A 26,838-nucleotide genomic window follows, 5' to 3' on the forward strand; every position below is an offset into this window, starting at 1 on the left:
ACGCTATTTCTGTATATGGATTTATGTACATTTATATTGCAGAATATTTTATGTAGTTGACTGTACATAATATACCTTCCACAGCTCTCTCAACAAACACAGGAAACTTAATTTTGTTATTTTTTTTATTTAGAAGTTATTAATTCTTTTTCGATTAAATTGGGTCATACGATGATGAGAATTTTGCATGAGTAAACAAATAAAAAAGTCAATCTTTAAATAAAAAATAATTGTGTCATTCAGCAATTTATTTTAATTTTTCATACCTTTTATGATCAATAACTGCATGTATTGTTTTAAATTTACGTTTTCTGGGTTAATTCGTTTAAAGATGTAAGAATAATGAGTTTACTGATTTGCAAAACTGTGTCATGTAAAATTGTCAAATAAAATTTATTGGAATGTAGCGACATGTGCGTTTCAACGATATATTCACTTCAATATTTAATCTGCTCCTTATATATTATATTTCCTTATGTCTCTTTGTTTGTATTTTTTAGAATATCGGATAAGAAATGAACTTTCTGAAAAAATTAAGTTATTTATTTTATTTGATGTGCTTGATATTACGTTTTTTATATTTACACTTCTCATTTATTTTATAAGTAGTACAGTTATTATCGCAAAGTATTGTTAGCGTAGATTACAACGATATCTCACTTTGCAAATTAATCGATTGATAAACCTGATTGGTCTGAAAAATAATTGAATTCTCCGCGACAGCGGGTCATGTTGTTTGCAACCATGGTAAATCAATATCCGACGAGTAAATTTAAAACGCTATCGGGTTACAATTAACTTGCCTTAGTTTTCGAAGGGAGGTCTTAAATCACCGTGTCGAGTATCGACTATCGACATCTTAGACTGACACTAAGAATCGCGCGTTCGCTGAAGGACCGTTTAAAAAGTTACAAACTCATTAGCCCACGCGCAGTCCAGCTATCTGCGAGGTGAAAGGCTCTCGGCTCTTGTGCACCTCGGAAGTTAGTAAGAATCGGCAAAAGCGACCGAATCCCATCTTAATAGAACGTCATTCCAGATAAATTGTAGGACGCGTGGCCTACGAGGTCGCGCTTAAAGGGCCATGGAAATACGTGAGGTGAATTTGGTTACTGGTCTTATAGAGGGTGAAGGTACGAGTATGAATCGACAAAGCATCAGCCGTGTAAAGAGCCATCGTGATGCAATCTTTTTCTTTCCAACGCTCAAAATGGATTCTCTGAAAGGGTAGCCGGAGGCTATTTTTGAAAGTCATATCCCATCTAAATTAAAGAGTCTAAAGATAGATCACTTCGTGTACGTCATCGTAAAGATTGATTCTTTCCCTTGACTGGAATATTGTGCCATTTTTAACTACAGAACAGATATTTGCGTGTTATATTCTTATTCTTATCAACGTAATAAATATTATTACAATAACAGACTAATATCGGACGTTATTCCGAATTGAAATAGTTTAATATTAGTAAATCGGGCTATCAAGAAAATTACGCGACAGCCAGACACCTTATTCCGGTGATAAATTCTTATCTATTATTAGCTTCGTCTCCGTTGTCGTATCGATATGTTCTAACGAGGATGAAAATTGTATGAGTATTGTGTCTTCCTGTATATGCATAAAGAGAATTTCGTAATAAAGATAGATCGCTGTGGGAGCACCATAAATAACATTCTACTAGTCCCAATCTATAAGGAAGACTACGATTTATAATATATAAGTTTATTATTGTTTTAATATATTGAATATCCTTCATTAATGGAAATAATAATTGAATAATTTAGAATATTGTTAAGTATTAATCACACTAAAATTTAGAATATTATTCTAATATTAATAACGCTAATTCAATACTGCTCAGGTTTATTATATTAATACCCACTACTGAGGTTCATGTCTATATTAATTCCTCAGTATTGATATAACTACTAAACCTATTTTGTTGTACTTTTATCTATTATATGTATAGCTTTCTGTGGAAAAATCCATTTTCTCAAAAATATAATATTGAGTGCTTTCCAATTGTAAAATTACTAGATACTTTCGTGCAATGATGACACAAGTTGTATTTCAATTGCCGTAATCGTCGACATAACACTGCACATCCGTACTCAGCCCGAGGGCTACCAGTCGGCTGTGTAAACTTATGTTTTCTAGTGACAATTACATGTTACTAATCGTGGCGGCTATAAATGAAGTTGGAAGACGTTGGGTGGCCGATATTTTTGCTTTTTTTCATTCAATACGGGCGAAAAAAGTTACATTTAATCTAACTCCGTCCGATACCGTGCACAGCGTATACATTCTGTTCCAATTGAGTCGTGCACAATGCTACACTTTGTGCATTGCTGTGTACATTTGTGTTAAGATGTGTTAAGCAATTGGAAAGCACCCATTGCGTATTTTATTCCAGAGCTTGCAGCATTAGGCATAATGTACTCGTACGTCAGTATAAACAGATTTACTTTCTTAATTAAATTTGCAATATGCATGCAGATGTGAATAAAGAAAAAAATGAATTTCCGTCGAATATAATTTGCGGAAAAGGTATCGCGCGCGCACAAGAATTAACGCACTTGTACCACGAGCTACGTGCGCGATGTCGGCATGTCCGCAACGTGAAAACTTAATCGCATTGAATCCTCGTTCGGCATCGTTGCGGGACGCGCCGGACGGCGTTATCGGCGCGTCCTCGCGCGTACCATTTCCCGCGCGTTCGCGCGCCGATCCGGCGCCGGGAAAATTCGAGTTCGGTCGTTAAGCCGCGGTCGCAAATGCATTTAAGCATTCGCCGTTGTTCAAGATCCCATTGAGCGCCGTGTCAATATAAATGTAAATGTCATTGGGAGTCGTGCGAGCGCATACATTGACGGTCTCTGGAGGACGATTGCTCGCGGAGAATATTGCAGATGCCCGTATGGGACGTCCACCGCAATTGAATTGCCCTTCGGATTGGAACGTATAGAAATGTGTACGGTCGGCACTTTGTTTCGCGTATCGATCGTTCACGATCATCGGGAACGCAGGATTCGCAGTGAACGTTCTCTCGCAATGCCGAAGAGTGCGCTCCAATTGATCCGCCGTGCTGCCGAATCGCACGTTGCGCTACGCCGCGCCGCGTCCGTCGGCGTCGCGTCACGTCGTCGTGTCGTCGTGCGGCGTTTTACTGCGCGGGAGATTTGCAGATCGCGAATTAGCGTACGTCGACACGTTTCGTTGCGACCTTTCGACGGCGTCGATAACTTGATTTAGCTGCGTCCACGCCCGTCCATCTCTACGTTTTTCTAGCAAATTGCACGCGTGCATTACGATAATTAAAAGTCCGCCACGATGCAATCGACGAAAACACTTGAATTTTTGTTAAATGCGACCTTTTTATTGATCGTGTTCAAGTTGGCTAAAGTCACTAGGGCTACATTCCAAAACATCCTCTCCGAGGAAAATTTTACTCAAAATATATAGTATATGTAACTCGATATTTTACTCGGCATTTCACTCGATATGTTTATCATATCGAGTAAAATTTTCCTTCGAAAATACATTTAGAATGTAGCCTAGATATATAAAGTAGCGCAAACCTTTTTGGCTCTAAGACGCGGTCGTTTCTAACTTGTATTTATATACATATTTTGTGAGGAAACATAAAGCTATAAATTATAATATGTAAATCAATTTATTTATTAACAAATATGTATGAATGCATAATTTATGTATTATTTAATTTAATACGGGTTTATTTGTCGTTAAGGTTTCAGTACATGAAAGTAAGTACATGAAGGTACAAGTAAGTTCAGAAAATAAATTTTGTAAAAGGTAAATGTATTTAATTTGACAAAAAATGCACAGAAAATTTAGCACAAGTTAAGACAGCTGCATCCAATACGTATAAAAAATGTTGCATTATCCGCTTGACTCCAAATGAAAAAATGGTTTAAAAATTGAGAATTTACCCCTGAAAAAATTTTTTCTATTCTGGAACATTTCAGCAACATTGCAGCAATGTTGTAACGTTGGTTGCTGGAACTATGTTTTTACTTCCTAGGTTTATATACTTAGTGACTTTACGAGTTGGCAAAGCAGCTAGCCTGTTCACGGCGATTAAACATGATTGATTCTTACTTATAGATCCAATCAATCACATTCAATCGTTCGGCGAGCAGGCTGTTTCAAGGCGCGTTCACACCTTGACGGAAAAGCAGAAAGCGGAAAAGCGGGAGCCAATCAGAACTCGCGCAGAATAAGTGATATATTCCGCTTTTCTGTTTCTATTACCAGCGCGAGTTTTGATTGGCTCCCGCTTTTCCGCTTTCTGTTTTTCCATCAAGGTGTGAACCCGCCCTCATATGGCTTGAACACAACTAAACTTTGAGTCCAAATGTCAGAGCGAATATGAAACATGGAATACAACGAAATTTGCAAGTAGCTATAAATAATATTATTGCATATTATTTATTCAAACGTTTCATACGTATTGCATCCAGTGGAATAATAAACTGTGAATTTGTAAAACTTAATTTCGTGGCCCGATGTCGACTACAAATCTCCGCGATTGCGCGCTCGAGCTGCGCTGTGCGGTTTTTCCCGCGTTATCAGTAATTAAAAAGGGCGAGAATAGAGTAAAATGAAAAATATGGCACAAGTGGCAGTTGTGAAATATGAAAGCTGCTTGAGCCGCGTTTTTTTCATCCAGCCGGCGCTTATCTACAGCTTTATGAGCGTTATTCGATTTTCGTGCGTGCATTGTTCACCGCGGAGCACCGGAAACAAAGCGTTATCTTTAAGCCGAAACAATGTTCCTCTCTCAATCTGCGCATGAAATAACCGGTTGCAACGATCCGCTAGAATCGCCATCATCGATCACGTGTGTGATGTATGCAGCGATATCGACAGCGAATCCCTTTTTAACACAGACGAATGGTCCTCGCTATGAAACCAGGGATTTTTTGCAGATTTTTGCGCGTAGTATTTGTCGGTTGATACACGTCACGAAATCGAGCATAGCATCCGATTTAAATGTATCGATTTTACTGAGAACCTTCAGAAGTAACGCGATGCTTAGGTTGGAGATATGCACGAGATATGTGAATATTTCGACTCTGCTGCTAAACCCCGAGCTATTTGTATCTCATCCTCGTGGGAACAAAGTTAACCGTTGCCTGCATTAGACGTATTATGTACAGATCGTCTTCTCACAATTATAGGCAATGCAATTTAACGCTGCTGACGAAGTTATTCGTCACGCAATATTGTAGAACATTTATTTATGATAATGTTACCTATAAAAATAAAAAAGATGTTATGCAGGCATCATTTATGCGGTTGCAGGACCTTTAATTATGTCGAGGATAATGAATGTTGCGCCTTTCATAAATAATGATTATAAATAAAGCCTGAACTCGATATTGGAAAATATGCGACACATATTGCCATTAAAATACATATATGAGAATGGGTAAACCACATTTTTCGTATAATCCGTCAAAATATAATCAAATCGACAAAGTTACGTTAAATACTGATTTTAATTATTTCTGATGGTATTAATGAAATCTCATATAGGAAATACAAACAGATTATTAATAGTTGAGTTGACACTCTGTAAAGTTATTGGTGTATGCCCATTATACATATCAAAAAACAACCATCATGATATTATTGCATTGTTAAATTCAGCATATTTAAATTATTTTCTTCTTCGTATCGTTTTATAATGTCACTTGTAGAAATATAAATGTGAGCAGTTTTTCTAGAACTATATATCATTGTATTTAATAATTATCATGATTAATAATTTGGTATTTTGGACAAAGGAATGGAAGACATTTAATTAATCAAGGTCAAATTAATCAATGAATTTAGCGTACATACTGACTATTCAGTATTCACATGCACACAGAATATATACTACATAACGGTTTAAGAAAGATATTAATTCATAAATCACTCGGTAAAAAGAGACCGAAATTATTCCCTTAAGGAGCAGGCAGTCAAGTTGATTTACGGGTTTCCATGAATCACCCGACGCCCGAGCTTCTCGTTAGCAAAAAAATGAAGAGCGCGCACGCTGTTAACGCGGCCGAGAGAGAATTCGAGACACTCCGTTTCATGCGCTCGGAGGAACGCAGAATATTCGGCGAACCGTGCAAAAAGAATGCGCGGACGATGCCGGGTGTTACGCGAAAAGTTCACGTTTGCTGCTCGCACGCATCTTCGTCGCTATTAACATTTCATCTGACGAAGAAACGGGTTTGCGCCTGGCTATATGTTGGCCTAGATAAGAAAATGCGCGCGTACTGGTACGTGTTCAGGATGAGAGAAGAGCATTCCGCGACCCAAGAAATACCTTCCGCCTCTTCCTCAGAGTTGGAGGAAGTGCGCTGGAGTCTGTTCACGAGATTCCGTGGGTACGCAAGTTGCCGCAAGGGGCTTCCTTCACCACCAAGTTGGAAACTTATGCTGACTCCGGGCCAAGCGGTCACGCCGGGCGGAGGGCAAGAGGGAAACGATACTTTGACATATATTTTATTTAGCGCACCAAGACATAGTTTATGAAAGAAAGTACGGATGGAGTACTGGTCAGACGAAATCGTAATGAGCATTTTATTGAATCCGAAGGAGCAGCAATTAACGTGTCATTTACACTGTTAGCCAATTTCTCTCTTTTCAGAAATTTCATTTTTCTCTCTTTTTTCCTTTGCATTAAAGTTTCCATTAATAATATCGGTAATAAGATATCGGTCGAGAAATTAAAATGACTGTGAAACGAAATTAAAATAAGAAACAATAAATAACGGTAATTATGGATAAATTCAGAAAAGATTTTAGTTTTTAAAAGAATTTATTCTTTATAATATATAAAGTAAAAGAATTTATTATTTATAATATGTTTCTGTAATATTTTATTCGTGTGAAATAATTTATATTCTGAATATGTTTAAAATTAGTAACTAACACAAAATGTAATTAAACTATGGCGCTTATGATGCATTATTTTTAATATTTTCCTCTGATGAAATGTATTTAATTGTTGTTAAGCTGCAGAACAAAGTTTTTTATGTATGTATGTATATACATATATATAAATCAATAAAAAATTTTGTTCTATGATTTACTATACATGTAGGTACACTGTTAAATCTATAGTGTCAAATTTAACTTAACGTGAGTCGCCACTGCTCCTACTAAACGATAGTTATATATGACACTATATCGTGTCAATTTGACACTATATAGTATCAACTTGACACTGTATAGTGTCAAATATAACCATCGTTTTAGTATAAAATAACGATATGATTGAGTAGGAGCAGTGGCGACTCACGTTAGGTTAAATTTGACACTATAGATTTAACAGTGTACATTTAATCTAAAAATCATCTTTTTTTAAAACGTAAATATCATTTTTTGCGGAAATATTACTTTACATTTATCGATGCCACATTTTGAATTTATTTCTTTAATATGTTTGTATTTTTATATTACTCATTGTGTATATAAAAGAAATTATTGTATCGGCATGTAATATCCATGTCTTATTTTATAAACTATAAAATTTTATAAACTATATGTTCACGCCTTAAATAAAATATGGATTTCTTTATTAGATCAAAATTCACGGATATAAGATGAAGTCTCTAATATACTAAGTCGATACCTTGTAAATTCTATGACTACAGGATTGTGGAGAGATTGTGAGAAGCTTCAGAAACTTGCTTCTAGCCCGAAGCGAACTATGCTCCGCTGCGGAGAAAGGCACATTACTTTGATTCATCTATTATTTAACGGGGACGCAAAAAGTTAGAAAAAAGAGAGGAAAGAAAGAGCGGTAAGTTTAGGACAGGACATAACCATTTTCGCTCCTTTACGATGGCCCCGCTTAATTTGCTGCGCGATTGCCACTTCTGCTCTTTCGTGGATGAAGACAGCTCCAAGATCCAATTTTACCCAGTTTTTCAACCTGTCGGTACCTCGGAGTTAGTACCTTTTATTCCTGCAGATCTTATCCTTTCCCTTTCCTTTGTACCGTTTTCTTGACCTCGTTGCACCTCTTCACCTTCTCTGCAGCCATCCTCCACTCGATCTTCGCGTTACTTCTGTTTGCAACTTGCACCTCTCTCACCTATCCTGAGAGGAAGATCCAAGCAGTGTATAAAGAGAAAAGGATTAACATGGTTGAATGTAAAATTAAATTTATTCCTCTTCCAGATTTCCGTAATATCCTTAACCTCTCGAGATTCGTATATCTTTGTAACCGTTGCGAATCCGCGCGACTTTGACGTATTTTCCAATAACTGAAGAAGATATTAATTAAATTTAAAAGCTGAATACGAGGTGCAATTAGCGGAACTTCGAGGCGAACAGAATTATCGAAGGTTATTTTGAGTTTATAATTGTAAGCAAAAGCATCGTTCAAATAAGAGGAATTTCCTTATTCTTTTTGTTTAGACATTAACTATGGTAGAATACGATTTTATTTTTCAAGTTTTATTCTCTATCTGCAATTATTTAATTTATTTGAGTTTTTAACGAAGTAGATGTTCACTGATTTAATATGCGAGCGATACGCGCGAGTTGAGCATTTTGTCTCTCCGACCTTTGCCTTTTTAATCCTCTGTTGAATTTTATCTCGGTTGTTACGGCCCCGCCGCTTGAATTAGTTAAAGAGCCTATCGGAAAAGTGGCGACAGACCGGAACGAACCAACTTGGGTAAAACACTCCTTTGGGTGTATAAAGCTGTATTAGGCGTCGTATCTTACTTCCTAGCATCGTGCAACTTCCTAGTGTCGCTTGGAGACTCACGATCCTTCGGGGATTTACATGCGGTCGAGAACCATTGAGCGGGACAAAGTGAATAATCAATGTGCACAAAATTATGTTACACATTATGACGTTCATTATTTGTGGAGAATCAGCGTTCTGCAAGTGGAAACGGTTCAAGAAAATACGGGAGAAACGCGGAAATATTACTGTCATAACATCACTGTCATACGCATTTTGAACAATGAAGTTAATCCAACCAAAAGTGTTGTATAGTTGAATGTAGCAAGTTAACGCTTATCACAAAATAATACTATTGGTTCACAAAGGCATATAATCTATCTTCATTTTTCATTGTTTTATATCTTAATTCACTTAATTTGATAATCAAAACAATGAGCGACCATTTACTAGAGGAAAGTGGAACGCGAACATCTAAGGGAAAACCGACAATTATTTATCAATTAATAGAATAGTCTTTATTCAAAAGATACTTCAATTACTCGGCTTTAAGCTACAATAATTAACATTCATATACCATTATACTATTAATAGTATTTATCAATATAAACTATAACTTTAAATAAAAAACAAAAGCTGCCGCGTGGGACAATGCCGAATCAATTTTGTTTTTTGTTTAAAATTATAGTTTACATTGATGACATATAAATGTTAATCATTATGGGTTAAAGCTAACATCCTATAAATAAATATTTTTGTAATTGATATTATAAATAATCGAGTTTATTTAATTTTTCCTTTAGGTAACAAGAAGGTTTACAATACTTACTTCCATTCTCTCCTACATCAAAATCATCCCAAACATATAATGATATTTACTTTGAATTCGTGTGTTTTATGGTCACGTGTTATGCGGTATTAATTGTAAGCGTATATTCGCGAACTATCATCGGATGCGAGAAATGAAAGAGGGGGGGTATCACTACTCTAATATACTGCAATAGTATTATTCGCAATTTCCCCAATCTCCCTTATATCTAAATGGAGAAATTATTAATTACACAATCCCTTCTGTAATAAAATATTGCACTTCTAGTTTTTTTATTTATACGCACATTGCGAACATTTGTAAATAAATTAATATAAATCTTGAGACAATAAATTTATAATAACTTTATACGTAATTCTTTATACGTAATAGTCTTTTTTTTATTTATCAATTAATTATAATATAGAAGAAATAATAAGGTTATTGACAATAAGTTTGATGTGACAGTTATTATTTTACGAAGGTAGATAAACGACAATGTTTTATAGAAACACAGCGAATAAAACACAATGCGAGGGAACGTAACAATAATTTGGTGCCTCGATTTTTCAAGCAGGTTCATTATTCTTTCTTGCGACTTCCTTCCTTTTTTTTTAATGTTCCTTCTGGTATTCCGGTTTCTTGATAAATAGTTCCTGGCAGTTTGACCTTTCGATGTGAATTCACGAGAAAAGACAAATCGATTCCGTTCCCTAGTGACCCGATCGTCTGTAACAAATATTACATCGTTCGATAACAGTCTACAGCGTTTTTACGTTTCCAACGTTTTTGAACGAGATAAAGAGTCGTGCAATATTAATTGTCTTGAATCCTATGTTTTTCTTGCTTAAATCATTTCGCAATATGGAATGACGATATTACGCCGTATATAAAAATTTCCGACTTATTCGCAACAATAACCCTTTTTCTACTCTCTCTACATACAACGCACTTCTGTGACTTGTTGTTACATTGCTACATAAAGCGTCCGTCACGAAGTTTACGTGATGGAACATAAAGTAAATACCGCTGACTTGAACAGTCTGAACTGCGTAAACCGGGCGTAGCATACCGCGAGCCAACATGTATGTATCCACGTTGCTATCACGATGAAAGGTTGAAGCTCCGAAAAGCTGTCTCCTGATTGCGCGTAACCGTGTCGGCGCCAAGATTGGTCCATTAATCTTACCACAGACGCACGCGATATCGCAGTTTCATGAAGAGGCTACGTCCTAAATAAATGCCGCCGCTCGAAACATCGACGGCATAGTGCAGAAAATGCAGTTGCGCAATTGCACAGTGGTGGTTGCGCCAGTGCCGAATGAGAAAAAGAGAGAGAAAGAGGGAGAGAAAAAAAAGCGACACGGTAGAATGGCTCGTATGCGAACTCCAACAATGAAACCTTCCTTAGCAGTGCACTGTTAGCGAAGCTCGAATGGAACAGCGGTCAATGGATGAAATTCAGTTATTCAAGTTTGAATGTAACAAAAAAGTTGAAAACTCAATTGAATCGCAAAGAAAAGAGCTATAACAAAAATACCATAAAGTATAAAAGAAAAATATATGTTGTTTCTGTGATTTTTCTCGTGTAGCTAATATTAAGCTGGGCAAGATTTAATTTGTATGAATATTAACTTCCACATGTATTATAACAAAACTACAAAAATAAATAGTATAAGACACGTATAAATTCGATTGCAAACGTTTACAAAATGAACATGTCATTTATTGTAAAGTTATCTCCTAGAATTATTATAATTTTTTTTTGCTAAAATCAAAGATAAATGAAACGACACGTTTTGACAAATTTATGCTCGCTATTAATTTATTACAACACGCCGTACAATTATTCGCAAAGTGCTCGTAATTGTAATTTCAAATTTTCACTTGTGCGCGAAGGATACAAAACATGCGTATATATTGGCTTTTACAAATTTACATTTCCCTCGTGTAATCTACTAGTCTCGTGCTCATAATGCAAGTAATTTTACTCTCTGTCATCTGTGAATGTAATTATCCTCAAGTTGCTCCGTGGCTCGCATTTATGAGACGCACGAAGTTATATAACTATTGGGGAAGCACCGTCACTGAACATCGTTAAACTCGCGACAAACGGTTGTCATAATCTCCAAGTTTAGATAGTTTCGTCACCTCGAATTCGCTGGAAAATATCATAACGTTATCACATATTATCATCCACAAAACTCGCGACGATTCATACGTACTGACCTATATTGCAAGTCCATACACTATGTACGATAGCATATTTTATATTTTTTTTTTCAGTTAAAATAAACTATTTAATTCCGAATAGAATGCGTAATTTTTGCTAATGGATCCAGATATTTTAAAGAAGAGGATAGAAATACAACAATTTTAGAGAAAAAGATTTATTGCATTTATTTGTTATGTTGACGCCACTTCTACACGTTTAATATTCAAAAGACTATAAACAGAAACCATTTTAACAAAACATCCATATATCTTTACCAGTATAAAACACTTTTAAAAAGTAGCGAAAACAAAACAAAACTTTTAATGGAAAAGCTCTATCTTTGCTTGTCAGAGAGATTTTTCTTTTGAAAAAAGAATCATGAAAAACTTTACCGTCACTAAATTAAACATTACAAGTAGTATGAAAGTCAGTAGGTACAATAATTGTCAAATAAGATAGCTAAATGTATTTGTACTATCAATATCTTTACAAACTTTGTTCTAATTTGGCCACAGGTTATGACGCACTGTGTGTCGCGGTTCGCTTTTGTTAACGATAGATTTAATGGCTGTACGCGAGCCATGGGGCGTCAGATTTATTTTTCAGCCGTATAAAAAAGCACCATGAAGTATTTTAAAACATGCTGTAATTTTACACTCGTCAGGACTCAGCTGAGTCGTCACAGTCATTCAATATTTTACCTTTGCATAGTGCAGCGGACGACTGTAGACAAATGGTCGAACGAATGACGAAGTCGCATCGAGTTTCGTAACATTTATCCCTGATCAACAAATTTTGTTTTACATTACACATTTTTTTTACTGCGCTATTTCTTCGTCACTAGAACAATCAAACGACGCGTTATTAGACATTTTTAATTATGAAAAATTTCTACTTTTATAAATTTTTAATTAATATTATCCTAATGTAATTTTCGAAATTGTTATTAAATTTTCCACATATTTGATGTGCCATCATGTCCGTGAATTTGAAAAGTTTTTCATGTAGATACAACTTTTTGTATATTTTATAATGATTAATCCACTTTTATGATCGTCATGTTTGATATGATAAGGGAAGATAAATTTCTCATAAGTCTCATAAGTTGTGCTGTCGAAGTGATACTCGTCACTTGCGAACAGTGTAAACGGTGTTCCTGGCGATGTATGTTCGTGTTCATCGCATGTCACTTGTCACTTCGATGCACCATCTCGCACATAAATCTGTGAAACTGTGTCCAAATGACATGTTGTGGACAAAATATTGCTAATATGTATTGTTACATTTCACCACGGTGATTTGCAGTGACCAAGTGCTATCAATTTTTCTAGGTTATCTACCAATTTTTTGAATATATATTTATCATGTACTGAAAATCGACGGATATTAAGTTATAATTTCGAATATTAAGCTCTATTTTTAGATATTGAGTTAAATTCTTTGATATTAGAATTAAAGTTGCATTTAACAATAATAAACGAATTTTTTGAACTTGTATCTTCCAAATACACGCTATTGTAGCGAAATGGTACAAATAGGATCTCGTAACTTTTGATATTTTGTTTGCGTTTATAGAATATATAAAAGAAGATTTAATTCTCCCTTCTCGACTTTACAAACAAATATTTTAGAACAGAAATAAAGGTCAATACTGTTAGTATAGAGCAGGTATTCTCTGTACCAGAGTATCCGTCCGTTAAACGAGTCCAGGAGTAATATTACTCCGATATCGGAGTACTCGAAATCACGGGTTCGATTTAATGGATTTCGATTAAACTGATTCGCTATAACATTTTTGATCTAATCGGATTTTCGATATGTTTCACGTTGGCACGCTCTACGATTTCTGATACTGTTTCGCTGTTGATACATCGTTGTTATGACAACCTCGTAGCAACAATCGAGGCTTGCAAAAATTAGTTTACTTCGGTTGATATCTGAAAAATGAATTGAATACGCGATTTTTCGATGTTTTAATAAAAATGGTACAAATATGAAGAGATTCGAATAGAAATTGATAGACGAAGAAATGAAATTCTTTATCAGCTGCTATCTTAAATTTTAGTCACTTTCTTTATCCTCTAACATTTCCTGTGCTCTTTTGTGTTACAGGACGACAAGCGAGGAATCTGTTACCGGGACAATCGTCGGGTCATCATCACGGTACGCAGGATGCATCATTATCGGACAGTTACAATAACAGTGAGTGACCATACGTTGACGAGCGCAATCCAGCTGGAAATCACTAGCAAAAGCTGCTAGATCCCGTGGGGATGTTGCGGGAATGCACTCTATGTCGAAAATCAGACTCGCATGGTTGCACGTTGCGAGTGTCAACCGGGACCGAGCATTATCGTCCTTGTTGTTTGCGTTAAAGGCCAAAATAAACTACGGAACACCAGCGCTTTCGCGTTACGTTAACGGTCGTTGCACGAGTACGGGACGCACGTGTGTGTATATCGTATGTAGAGTCACGGGCACCTCGTGAAATGGGCCATTTCGCGCCTCGGCATATCCGCTTGCTTGTAAAATAACTTTCCCTCTCCTCTCTGCTGTACGATTCGATTCTTTCCCGCACCACCAATCTCGAGCTCTTTTCGATATTACACCACGACGATAAACCCGTGGTGGGCTTATCGCCGTATCGGGCGCACAGATTGTTTTATATGTATAATCTCTATTGAAAATAATCCCCCCCCTGCAGCACATACGCGCGCGAATGCCATCGCCTAGCAATGGATTTTTATGCCGTCCGTTTTTTGTGCCATATATCGATTATTACGAAACGATGAGCGCCAACAAGTTATTTTTTGTCGAATTGCATGGCTGCATAATGCAGGCAACAAGCCATCCATTGCTCGATGGATAGCGTACGTCAAACGTTGGTGAAGTAATAAAAAGCGATATGTGCGGTACAGTCGTTTTAATTTTACGAGCAGTTTCGTTACTGCGTATTAAAAAGTGACATATGGATAATCATTTAAAGCAAAGCAATTTTCTGTTATTGTGTGTGTAAAACGTGACTGAATTACGCTCTTATGTAAAACGATTCAGAAAAAAATGATATTTTGACTTGTACATTATGGTTTAATACATATTATTAAAATGCAGTATAATGCAATATTATATGTTACTTGTGCTCGCGATTTTGACTATTTTTCGGCCTTTTGGAATTTAATTAAATTTTTATTTTTTATATAAAAATGGATGAATATATTTAAATGAAAAGGGTTGCTATCGATAATTTTATATTTGTGAAAATATAATCCAGTTGAATATTATAAAAGAATAGGTTTCTGTTACACAAAATTACTGTATCTTTTATTAGTAATTACAAAAATGGAAGTGCATGATCCATTCTGCAAATATAATTCGAATATCAAATAACTGACAAGATTATCTGTGTGTATAAAGGTTATTAAATATTATATTTTATTTCTCACTTTATCTGGCATGATTTTTTAATATTGCAGCTACAACATGTTACCTCTGTGTATTTTATTACGATGCCCTACATTTAGAACATATACGATTATCGTTTTTATAAGCATAAATTCTCAATGGACAAATCTTTATTTTAGCAGATCAATTTTAGAAGTATACTCCATGAATCGAAATAAATTTTTCGCGTTTGACGCAGCTTTAACTCTTTAGGAATAGCGTCATCTTTTGAAAAAACATTTTTTACTGTTTTTACTAAAAATATGATTTGTGTGCGCGGAATTTATCGATATCTTTAATATTATTGATATATGTGTATTAATGCATAGTCTTTCTAGATTGTGTGAGAGAATCAGTGCATTATTACTGAGTAGGTATTCGCTGATGATCATATCAGTTAAAAGTGTAGCATTGAATCAGTAATACACTGATTTACTTCTAGAGAGTATGCATGTTTTAGTGTTTAATGCTACGTATATTTCTATGTCCTCAAATATAACTAATTTATACAAATCCTAAATTTACACCGAATTTAATTTTAAAATGAATGTTGTAAATTTGGAACACTCGCTTCTAGAGAATTAATAATCATTTGCATATTTCTTACGGGTTAATATTAGAGAAACCCGAGAAGAGTAGGGACGGTTCGACGAGCAGTCAAATCCCGATGTCAGGTAAAAATATATCAGTTGCGTCACAAAAGTCGGATGGAATCTCGCCTAGCTCCATCACATCTCGCTCATCTGTACCGCCTGCCCACCCATTTCGCCCGCTATCACCCACTATCGTTCTCCTCTCGTTTCTCCACGTCCTCGTTTTCCTCGTCAGGATTCCCCTGCTTTTTTTTTGTTCGCGAAAATCCGCGATGGAACCTCCGTGCGGAGAGAAGTTTTGGTATGCAGCGGCTCTCTAAGTGCCCCTTCCTCGGCCTCTCCGTCGCCATCCTACGTTCCCTTCTATTTGCCCGTTTCCCGCCGATCGATATTACCGACACCCATGATTCCAAAGCCGAGTACCGGCTTTCGTAGCGGGACGAAAGGTAGTAGAAACGCGCGGCGAAACGTAACGTCGGTGTTCTATGGAACATGCGCGAATCATTCGTCACAATAGTGACGTGCTGCCGCTCGACTTGCCACCCCCTTGCTGTCCCCGCAATTTCTCTTGTTCCTAGAGAGAAGTCTATCGCTACGCGCGCGTTCGATGTTTCCTTCCTTCCTTCCTTCCTTCCTTCCTTCCTTCCTTCCTTCCTTCCTTCCTTCCTTCCTTCCTTCCTTCCTTTCTTCCTCTTCCTTCCTTCCTCTTCCTTCCTTCCTTCCTTCCTTCCTTCCTTCCTTCCTTCCTTCCTTCCTTCCTTCCTTCCTTCCTTCCTTCCTTCCTTCCTTCCTTCCTTCCTTCCTTCCTTCCTTCCTTCCTTCCTTCCTTCCCTGCTTCCCGTCTGATTTCCCGTTCCACCTGTTTCCCCGACGAAGAGAATTCCCCCTTTGCCCGAAACGCGATCTCACCGTCGTGGTGTGCGCCGAGACTAATCGGTAACATGGGCACTCGGGAAATCTTACGATCTGACCAATTCCCCGCGAAAAGGAACGACAACTCGTATACTTCAGGCAGAACAGACGTTTCTTTGCGACGTTAATTTGCGATATGTTTCGCCTACGTAGATTTCTCGCGAGATTTTTAATATAGATGTTCTTTGCGTTGCAATCACTGTTGCAATCAACGGTAAGAATAGAGGCAGCGTATCAACTGTAATGCATATATACCTCTACATGAATAAAGTCTGTGCATATAAAATCGAACATATAGATTCTACATATATATTTATTTAGACTAATTTATTTCTTTTTTTCGACATAACATTATAATTAATTATTAAAGTTTTCTCACATTTTGTTTTACTATTTTGTTGTGATGTATATGTTAACAAGGCTGAGACTGAGAATTTCGTGTAACTGCCATTATCGCATTCCAACCGAGGTGAAGCGAATTCACTTTACCTCACACGACCCAAAAAAGTTTTAATCATATCGCATTAATAACGTAAACTAATCAGGCACCAGTTAGACTGTTAATTAACTGTCTCAACTGTAGAGAGGATGATGAATAATTTAATGTTTACGGTTCGTTTGCACCCTAATCAACCGAGTCGCCTGCGTTAAGCGGGCAATGTGGGAAGTTGGGGTTGTTTAGATAAACCAAGGAGATGGCATTATTTGGAGGGAAGTTTACTTGTCGTGAGACAATCACATTCGTAACTAGACCTCACGCCGTGAATAAGAGCTGAATAAGATCCGATTGTAATTTGCGGAAATGAACCGATTGTCAATTCACTGATATGTATGTGAATGACGATATAAACCGGAGAATAGATGAATACAATTTCTATCTATCAGCGCAATGTAATTATTAACAATATTGGTAAATTCTAAATGAAAATGTTTATAAAGATTAAATAATTTTAATTATTAAAGAGTTAAGATTAATATTTCTATAAGTTTAAATAATATTAATTGATATTAATGATATATTTCAATTCTTGTAATTGAATCATCCTAAACGTAGATTGATATTAAAGAGAGCTATATAAGCATTTGATATTAAAGAGAGCTATATAAGCATTCTGTTTCAAGTTAATACTGAATATTATGTGAATATTAACTCATGCGTTATATAATTATTTTATATTTACTCTAGAATGCTATCAATATTGAATGATAGAATATTGTTATCGGTACATAAATTTTACGTATAATGATATTTTCAATTAATAAAATTTTCATATATCTTACATTTTTACTAACAAAATATTTATAATCTAAACCTTTATAAACACAAATAACCTAATTATTAATTCAAAAGGAAAAAAAGAAATAATAAACTTATCAAATTCAATTTTGAAATAGAGTATGAAATCCAATGTCACCTCATAACACTTACCAATAAAATATTTAATACAAAACTACTTAAAAATTGAAATTATTTATCATATTTTCTGTTACAATACCGACTATCAGGGAATCCAATCTAATATACATAACTGTATATCAGATTGGGGCAGAATTTTTAAAAGCTCGTCCTGATCCTAACTTTTAGCATGACAGATTGGACTTCCTGATGACCATTGAAGACATAACTTACTTCGCTCTTCGCTCATTTATATGTAAAATTTATGTATTAATAGCGTTCCAGGGTTAATGAAGAATGTTACAAATTACCGCAATCGTATTGTAATAATAGAAATGCAAATTGGTATGAACTGACATTAAATACCTATAATTTATATCACGATCATGTAATAATACGTTATTTCGTTACATGATTGCGCCTGATGCAAAACTTGAATAACTCCAACATCTCGCAAACCTGGCATACCGTATTGCAAGTAATATTTATCCTCGTTAAGAGACAAAATCAAAGGTGATAAGGGAATAAGGGACGGAGTTAGACTGAGTATAAGAAGACCGTGCTTGAATCTTAAACTAACCGGCACGACTACCGGCGCATTTTGGAGACGAAGTGCTCAGACGCGGGCATGAATATGAATGAGTCCACGGGGTGATATTCTGAAGTGCGAAATAAAATAATTTCCTTCGTCGTAGCTCGCGGCTTCGTGTTGCCGCGGAATATGCACGAGGCAGGCACAGCGTCATTGGGTGACTGTAGCCGAGGGAAGAGTGCGGGAATAAAGTACGAGTGACGAACGTAGGAGAGACGTGTGAGATCCACGCGAACCCGCTGCGCCCGTTTCTTTATCGTCGCGGTGAATGACGCTTCTCTCGCATTTCTGTAGTGTGATATTCCGTCTGTCGAAATTTCCAACGGGGTGGTCTGGAAAGCAAAGGAGATACGACGCGGGAGAGAGAGAGAGAGAGAGAGAGAGAGAGAGAGAGAGAGAGAGAGAGAGAGAGCGACGTTGCGAGTGGTGAATAGTTAGTAAACGTTAAGTAACTGGCGCTGTATCGACCTGCCAAGTGTGTGCATATCGGATTTCGGCGACGGCGGTGGAGGCGGTGGCGGCAGCAGCCTCGAGGCACAATTCAACGAGATATTACATTTAAACGGGACTTTATTTACTCAGCCGACTGCGTTACTCCTATGCCGCGGTACACTCCCATTCCCTTCGTCTTTTCTCTTACCTACTACGTGTTTCCGTACCAGACGACACTTCCTGCGGCTATTATCCAGTGTGTCGCCCGTTCCCCGCAGTTATTCCGCCTACAAATCGCTACCAGATGGAGAAAATTGAATTAGTCAGGGCCACACTTGTAATTATAACCTGGCCGCCCATCTCGTCCGCTCTTACCACGGTCTTACCACTGGTCTTACCATTGTCCCACTCTTACTACTTTCGCCCGACTTACGCGCACGTACAGGGCCGTCGGTAATAGCAGTAATTTTTCCTATCTTAATTTCATGCAAAACTTTCCAGCTTTGGTCGTCGTCTACATCACGAATGGTCGTTCTCTTCCTTTTTCTCTCGTTTTTTTTTATTTTTTTTTTTTATTCTTTGAGCGTAAAGTGAATCTGTACGCGCGCTAAACGGAGATGGCAGAATCGGAGTGGGAATATTAGAAATATTGGCCGAGTATATTTTTCGCTCCAGAGTCACCCCGTCCGCAATGCCTCCGAGGGGTGGTTCCGCATATATATGTCACGCGGTACCCTTAGTGGTTTCCAGCCGTGCCTCTGGAGTGCTTTTAAAAATAATGAAGATCACTTTCTCTGCCCTGTTATTTTCTTTTTATCCGACCTCCCTGCTTCGTCGAGCTTTCCTTTATTGCCTGATTTATCGCTTGACGTTGCAGTGTTAATATATTTTCCGTGGGATTAAATCCTGAAATATGACGACTTCGAAACCGAGACTGCTTATACAGTTCTGCAAGAATGTAGAATTTGCGAGAAAATGACTAATAGCACGTCGTTGAAAGACATGAACAGAGATATCTGAAACTTTCTTACGTGATAAATAGAGATGAGATAAAGAATCCCTTAATTTATAGAGTTTTTTAATATTTCAATGCGAGTCTCTCTTCGCCCCTCTTTCCTTCATTAGGTTTCATGCTAAGAGATATGATGGCAAAATTTAATGACGTTGTTTTTCTTCTTATGTACACCAGTCTCTTTATCTCCTCTTCGTTTACATAATTTTCATCCTCTCTTTTGAAATGTTGTAATTACAGTCGGTACTTTAGCTTACAAATGTCAAAGGAGAGGGCGTTTATTATCCGAAAGCAAAGAAATCTGAAGAACTTTGAAATTCTTTGATGTAATTCTGTATTGATGATTAAATAGTAATTATTTCCTATCTTAATTTTTCAAGCGTGAGTTTGTTAAAGTAATCTGGGTGTAAGATCTTTAGCGATTTCCGCGTTTAATATAGGAATGTTCATGTCATGTTTACCGCTTGGTACATAATACTTGTCACGGAAAGAGCCGGAAGAACAACAATGCTCGCTCTGAGAGGAAACTCATGACTTTCATAAGTCTTTGTGCGTTTTCCGAGCGAGCTACCCGAGCACGGGCTCGGCAACTTGTTAAAATTCCATCGTGATTTCCGCGCGAAGCTGCGAAGGTAGAAGCACGTCGAAAGAAACGATGCCAGCACTCGGATAATCTCGTGGCACAGATTATTGAGCACGTTTCGCACAAGTCCTTTTCCGTTTACTTCAGTAAACCAATAAACTCTAACTTCATTTCAGGTAAATCCCTACGAGTTTCATGTTCGAACTATTCGATCGGCGAAGATTTTCTTATCTGAAAGGCTTGTCGAAGCGCGCAAATTGCCTAGTTGTATCGGTGCGAATATTTATACTTCTATTCAAACATTGCTGCAGCATAAAGATAATATTTTATATGCCAATATTTTTTTGTTTTAAATACAGTTTACTTTATATAATTGAAAGCGAAAGAGAGAGAAAGAGAGAGAGAATGCGGATGAAGAGGATACTTTATTTATGTATATATAGGTATATGTACAGATTTATTTTAAAATAATATATGTCCTAATAATATGTTAGTAAATTATTTGGAACTATTACACTGTTTCATCGTGATGAGATTGCGATCAAACTGAAGATAGTTATACATACATATAGTTCCATTCTGTCGTCTCTCGTCGCTGAAAACCTACATTCAGCGTGAATTTCATTGAAATAGTTTGCAGTAAAAGTTTATTATTCCCGATTGAAGAGCTCTCCACACCGGGTAGATTCGTATGGACGTCATACAGCTTTAACCGTTTCTCGAATGTCGTGCGTTTTCAACAGGAAACTTCTATCCTCCCTTTTCCCTCCCCCTTCTTTCCCCCTGACAAACGTCTAAAATAGCGCATAGAACAATCGGCAATGTTATCTCGCGTAAGATCTTGCTTGATCGAAATACCTAGCGGAAATGGCCGGTCCAACTGTTAACTTCTTCCCGTACGCCTCGACGAAATAGTCTCTCTCGATTCGCCTGGCGCCCTCGCCGCAGTTCGCTGCAAAATGCAGATACAGCCAGCAGCCGAAAAGCGGAGCGCAGTTTGGAAATGAAATTTCGCGGGAATTTATGATAGTTTGCACAATAAAAGTTACCGTAGCTATCCACGCAATCGTATCCCATGATAGAACCGCGGTATATATAACGTATGTATAACAGAATATTCGTTTTACACTCTACACGTCGGGATTGTACGATATGCCACGGGATAAAAATATACGATGTAATAACAAACGCAAATCAGGACACAACATTATATAATGTAAACCGTGTAACTGTATTTAATTCCGAGCCCACCACAAACGCCATCCGCATTTATTAAACTTGTACACATTTTTGAGAATATGTTTGTGTTATAAAAGCGACATTTTTGTTAACGTTTTAATTGTTTTTTGAAATTATTTAAAAATTTTAAAATATCAAAAGTTCAAAAAATTCTACAATGAACTCAGTTATTTAACATTACGAGATAAGAGCACGCTGTTCATTATAAATCGTTACAATGCAATAATTACGCTTTACTTTAATTAAGCTAATCCGAAATTATATTCAGTGTGATGCAAGAAAAATCTGTTTAATATTATTTATAATTTATTTTAGGCGGAATGCAGGTAATGAAAGAAATCTACAGTCCGCGGTTTCTTCCTAATCGTCCAAAGAAGTAATCATTATTGCATAAGCGGCGGCAATATAGCAACAAAAAGCAAAGAGATAGACAAATTGAGGCAGAAACTTAATGAGAAACCATTGAATCACCTTTGGCACCGAAGTCTGCCACCAAACGGTATTGCGACGCGGTTAAAGGTGATGAAGTGTGCTAAGAAAACACCGAAGCGCGCCAGTGAAAACGTGGATAGACAGACGTAGGGGCTGCTGCCTCTGAGGCAAGAAGCGTGACCCTTAATTTCGTTTCTCGTTAAATCGTTCTTTAACGAGAAAATAAGGCTGTCTTTGAGTCAGAACTCTTGAAATACAAAGACGCGATTTCCCTGGCGGTATGTACGGTAATGTCGAATGAGATGAGACGTAAACGTCGCAGATTAAACTGACGTTCTCTTTGTCGCAGTTGTCACTGATAGGATTTCAAATTTTATACAATGTAATCCATCTCTTTATCCTTAAAAACACACGCCTAAGATATTTAAACTAAATCTCGTATAATTCTTAATAAAATAAATATGTTTGGCAAATCGCCTTCTTAAACGGTTCGTGTTTCAGGTTTACATGACGATTAAAGTGACAAGTATTTTAAGATCAGACTATATAGTAAATAGCTCTTGTACATTTCATGGTTATTGTTATCTCCGTTTAGATAATACGCGACTACCGAGAGCTCACGTTAAATACCTATTCCAAAACTGTTCGCAGGTACGTGGTGATGGCAGAAATTCATATTCATTAACTGCGGACTGCTATGCACGAAATTCACGGTATATCTAGTATGTAATGTATTGTGTCTTTCGAGCAGAGCCGAGTCATGTTATTAAGCACTCCGTGCCATACCGACACATGGGCTTACCTTAATCAAAGCTTGTTAATCAGTTTGATAACGACTTTCCGAGGACGTGCTTGCGAATTCCAACAGTTTCACTCGATTCTGACTCCCATTATCATTAACACGTTGAATACTCTGACGGCCATTATGACAGTGGCATGTCTCGTTGATGTGCGCATAAAATTTAACATACACTGTATTACCGATCAAGTTGAGACAACGAGCGTATTTATTCAGACTGGAACTTCAGCCTTATGAGAAATTTAAAATAAAATTTGAATCCTTAGAAATTTATTGATTTAACGAATTTTTCAATTATTATACAAGACGTACGAATTTTTTAGGCTATATTAAAAGTTTCCAGTCTCATCTTTTTGATACACAATACAAGAACTCTCATCCTAACACTTGAAGAAAGTTGCACGTACAAAACCATTTGCTCTGACATTTTACCATCGCAATGAATTTCAAGTTGCTTCAAGCGCGGTATTCGTTTTTTTTTTTTCATCTCCGCCGTCGTAGGCGCGACAATTAACACTGCGAAGTGTTTTATAATAATAAAGCACTTGGGGGGGCATAATTAACACTGTCCTGTATCCGAGCTGTCGCGCTTGAAAGACCTAAAAGTAACTCAAACTTATCTTGAAGCTTGTTTCTCTGTACTTGTCTTTCGCTCTCTTTTCTCAACGATATTTTCCACTCCATCTTGCTTCCTTTCTTCCATCTTTCTGTTTCCCGTTCTCCACGAGTTCTTTGTCCCTATAAATAATTCAGATGCTCGGAACGTCGTAAAGACATTAACGAAGGTAAAAGCTTTTAAGGGAGACCGGTCTGAATCCTGAACTCGTTACACTGTTTTAACGATAATAACTCTGCAATCAGGTCGGACGATGTATTGTCTAGACATGCGTGCAGGCGTGCCAGCATCAAACGTTTGTAAGTGAATAATAGTCGAAGTGATTAATCAAGTACTTAGCTCGCGACAGGTTTATCTTGATCAGACGCATAGCACGGTGCAGAAAGGAACATTTATTAACATGAGTGATGCCAAAGCGCGAATAATCGTTGATGTTATTTCATCCCTTATCCCTTACATTTGAGAACTTAAATTTTTTTCCTTGGCTTTTCTCATTGGAATTACGCCATGACATAAGTAAAATAATATGTTAGGATTAAAATACACTGAAAAAAATTTACTAAATTTTAATAAATACTTATTTAAATAATACTAACTAAATATTTAGTTACAATAAATATTTACTCAATAAAAAATGATACTTCAATCAAATTAATGGTTCTTGTACCAAATATATATGTACATTTAGTAAATATTTTATTAGTACTATTGAAATAAATTTTATTACAATTTAATACATTTTTTAATGTATAAAATTATTCATATGAGTATTTTTAACAAAGTTTTGTGATTTTTTGCGTGATTTCGACTATTGACTCATAAAATGACAATAATTATTCTACAAGATAATTTCAATTTTATAAAAAACAAAGGGAAAAATTATTTATTTTAATAATATCACGTCGGATTTTTTACTACTGTTATTTTATCTCGCAATTACGCAATTACTCAGTAATGAGTATTAATTGTTTCCCCGCAAAGTAACGCATAAAAATTGTAAATGAATAGTAGGAGCTTATTTTTTAATTAATTTACGTTATAGTCTGTTTTAGAGAAAAATTAAAGCTCGTAATGGCTGAGACAACAGTAATTTCAGAGATTATGATAAATAGGTGCCGGTTATACTAACCAAGACTACATTGACTTTTCAAGTTACAATATTTTCTATCTCTATCTACACCACGGAGTGCAATTTCGAAAAGCAAAACAAATTACTAATCAGACTTACTTAGCTCGGTCGTTGCAACTTAGGGATCTTAAATTGAATTTCCTCTATGGGGAAATCTCCATATTTCTTGCAAGTACACTTGAGTATCTGAATTTATAATTGTGTACGTTTCGTGAAATATAATAACGTTAAATGTTAGAAAAATAGAAATGAATGCAATAGAAAAAATATTTTGTTTTAATTGTTATATTATTTTAATGATTTATTTTATTTTGTTGTTTTAAAATGTCTACGTTGTTGTTGCAGATTCCGAATTGCCCCGATTCGCCGAGGAAATTCAAAACGTGACAGTTAGCGTGGGACGTGATGCTTTACTGGCTTGCGTAGTGGATAATTTACGACATTATAAGGTATTTTAAATTGAACTGTCTTTATTACTATTGTATATATGTCAAATGTCATATAGAACATGGTTAGCTACTCGAATTACCTTTGCTTTAAATCTATTGATTAGAATCGTTTGGAATGATTAATGGGATAACCTTTGATATTATAAGATTACAATTTCAAATGAAATTTCTTCTCCATTTCTGTTCCAAGTATGTCAAATTTTATATGAAATACCGTTATCGTATAATTATTCACGTTCTTCTTGAGGTGAATTCGAATCATTGATTGACAAATTTAGAAAAATTGAGGTCACATATCTATATCTCTTATAGTTGAAAATGTCAGAGCTTCTACAAGCATTTTCTTCTGCATTACCATTTTCTGTTCAACATTGTGCGAAATGAGCACAGATAAGAATGAATATAGAACAGGAGAAATGACTGCTGATACAATTAGATAATAGAAGCTGAAAATGTGATACTTTAAAAAGACATAACTAATGTCTTTTTTTGCTGTGAAAAACACGTTAACATAGAGAGAATTAATGTTACAGCTAATGAGAATCCAATATTATTTATTCAGTACTAATTCTATAGTATATTTGGTTAAAGCTCTCTTTGTATTTCAATATAGAAATCTGAAACGGTTCTATTTATTATTTTTTGTATTTTGATGTATACGAGTATGTGCACGTATGATTTTTATATATTTTTTATATATGTATGTATTTTTATTCTCCATTCTGGTTTCTCGTATCATACGGCACATAAAGTTATAAATGGAATACCATTCAGAATCCTGACGCGAATTATAGATTGTCTAAAGTGAGCTTAAGAAAACGTTTTCAACATGGCAAATTGCTATTAAGCAAGATTCGAACTTTTCTTGCCTCCGCGCAAGAAGCGCTTGCACAAATTAAATGAAGATAGTATCTACTGAAATCCCTACGGCGTTTATGGTCCGTAGACTGCGAATTGGACGGTCCTAGTTTACGTACCGTTATCAAAGACTTCGCATAATTGCTTCATTTTCCTTCAGTTAATTGAGATGACGTAACAATAGAATACAATTCATTTTACCGAGTAGCGACAATACTTACCAGAAATAACGTAGCTTGACATAAGCTAATAATACGTTCCTTCTTTCCCGAGATGACGATCAGAACCAAATAGAACTTTATAAATTATTCTGTATCTATCGCAAGCTAACTCGTCATGGATTTTAGTACATCTTGTTAAGCGAGTAAATTAAATTCATACGTTTCCTTTAAGGACATTTCAGGAATGTGCCTCGGTATATGTAATATAATCTGCAAGATATCCACCACCCGTCTTTTGAAAATTTAATGAGAGATGAAAGATTTATGTTCTCGTCGTTCGACGAGCTTTCGTACACTCGGTATTCACTGCACATTCCGAGGAGAAAACATATTTCTCATTCAAAAATTTTCTTTCAACAGTATTTCGATTCTACTATCCATTTATCTTTTTAAT

At 36.2% G+C, this 26,838-nt stretch overlaps 1 protein-coding gene across 6 annotated transcripts in view; it reads left to right on the forward strand.

Annotated features, from left to right (window-relative positions):
• Positions 1-26,838, forward strand: part of LOC108724756 (Dpr-interacting protein kappa) — a 192,478-nt gene that overhangs the window by 141,493 nt on the left and 24,147 nt on the right. For 4 of the 6 annotated variants that reach the window (XM_018451357.1, XM_018451359.1, XM_018451362.1 and 1 more), the window contains exons 2-3: positions 13,853-13,942; positions 25,262-25,365. In XM_018451357.1, coding sequence (XP_018306859.1) covers positions 13,853-13,942; positions 25,262-25,365 — 194 coding nt within the window. The remainder of the gene's footprint in view (positions 1-13,852; positions 13,943-25,261; positions 25,366-26,838) is intronic. The other 2 variants (XM_018451360.1, XM_018451361.1) reach the window with 1 other exon arrangement.

Source organism: Mycetomoellerius zeteki, unplaced genomic scaffold (assembly GCF_001594055.1).
Source record: "Mycetomoellerius zeteki isolate Tzet28-1 unplaced genomic scaffold, Tzet1.0 scaffold31, whole genome shotgun sequence".
In the NCBI taxonomy this organism is placed as follows: domain Eukaryota; kingdom Metazoa; phylum Arthropoda; class Insecta; order Hymenoptera; family Formicidae; genus Mycetomoellerius; species Mycetomoellerius zeteki.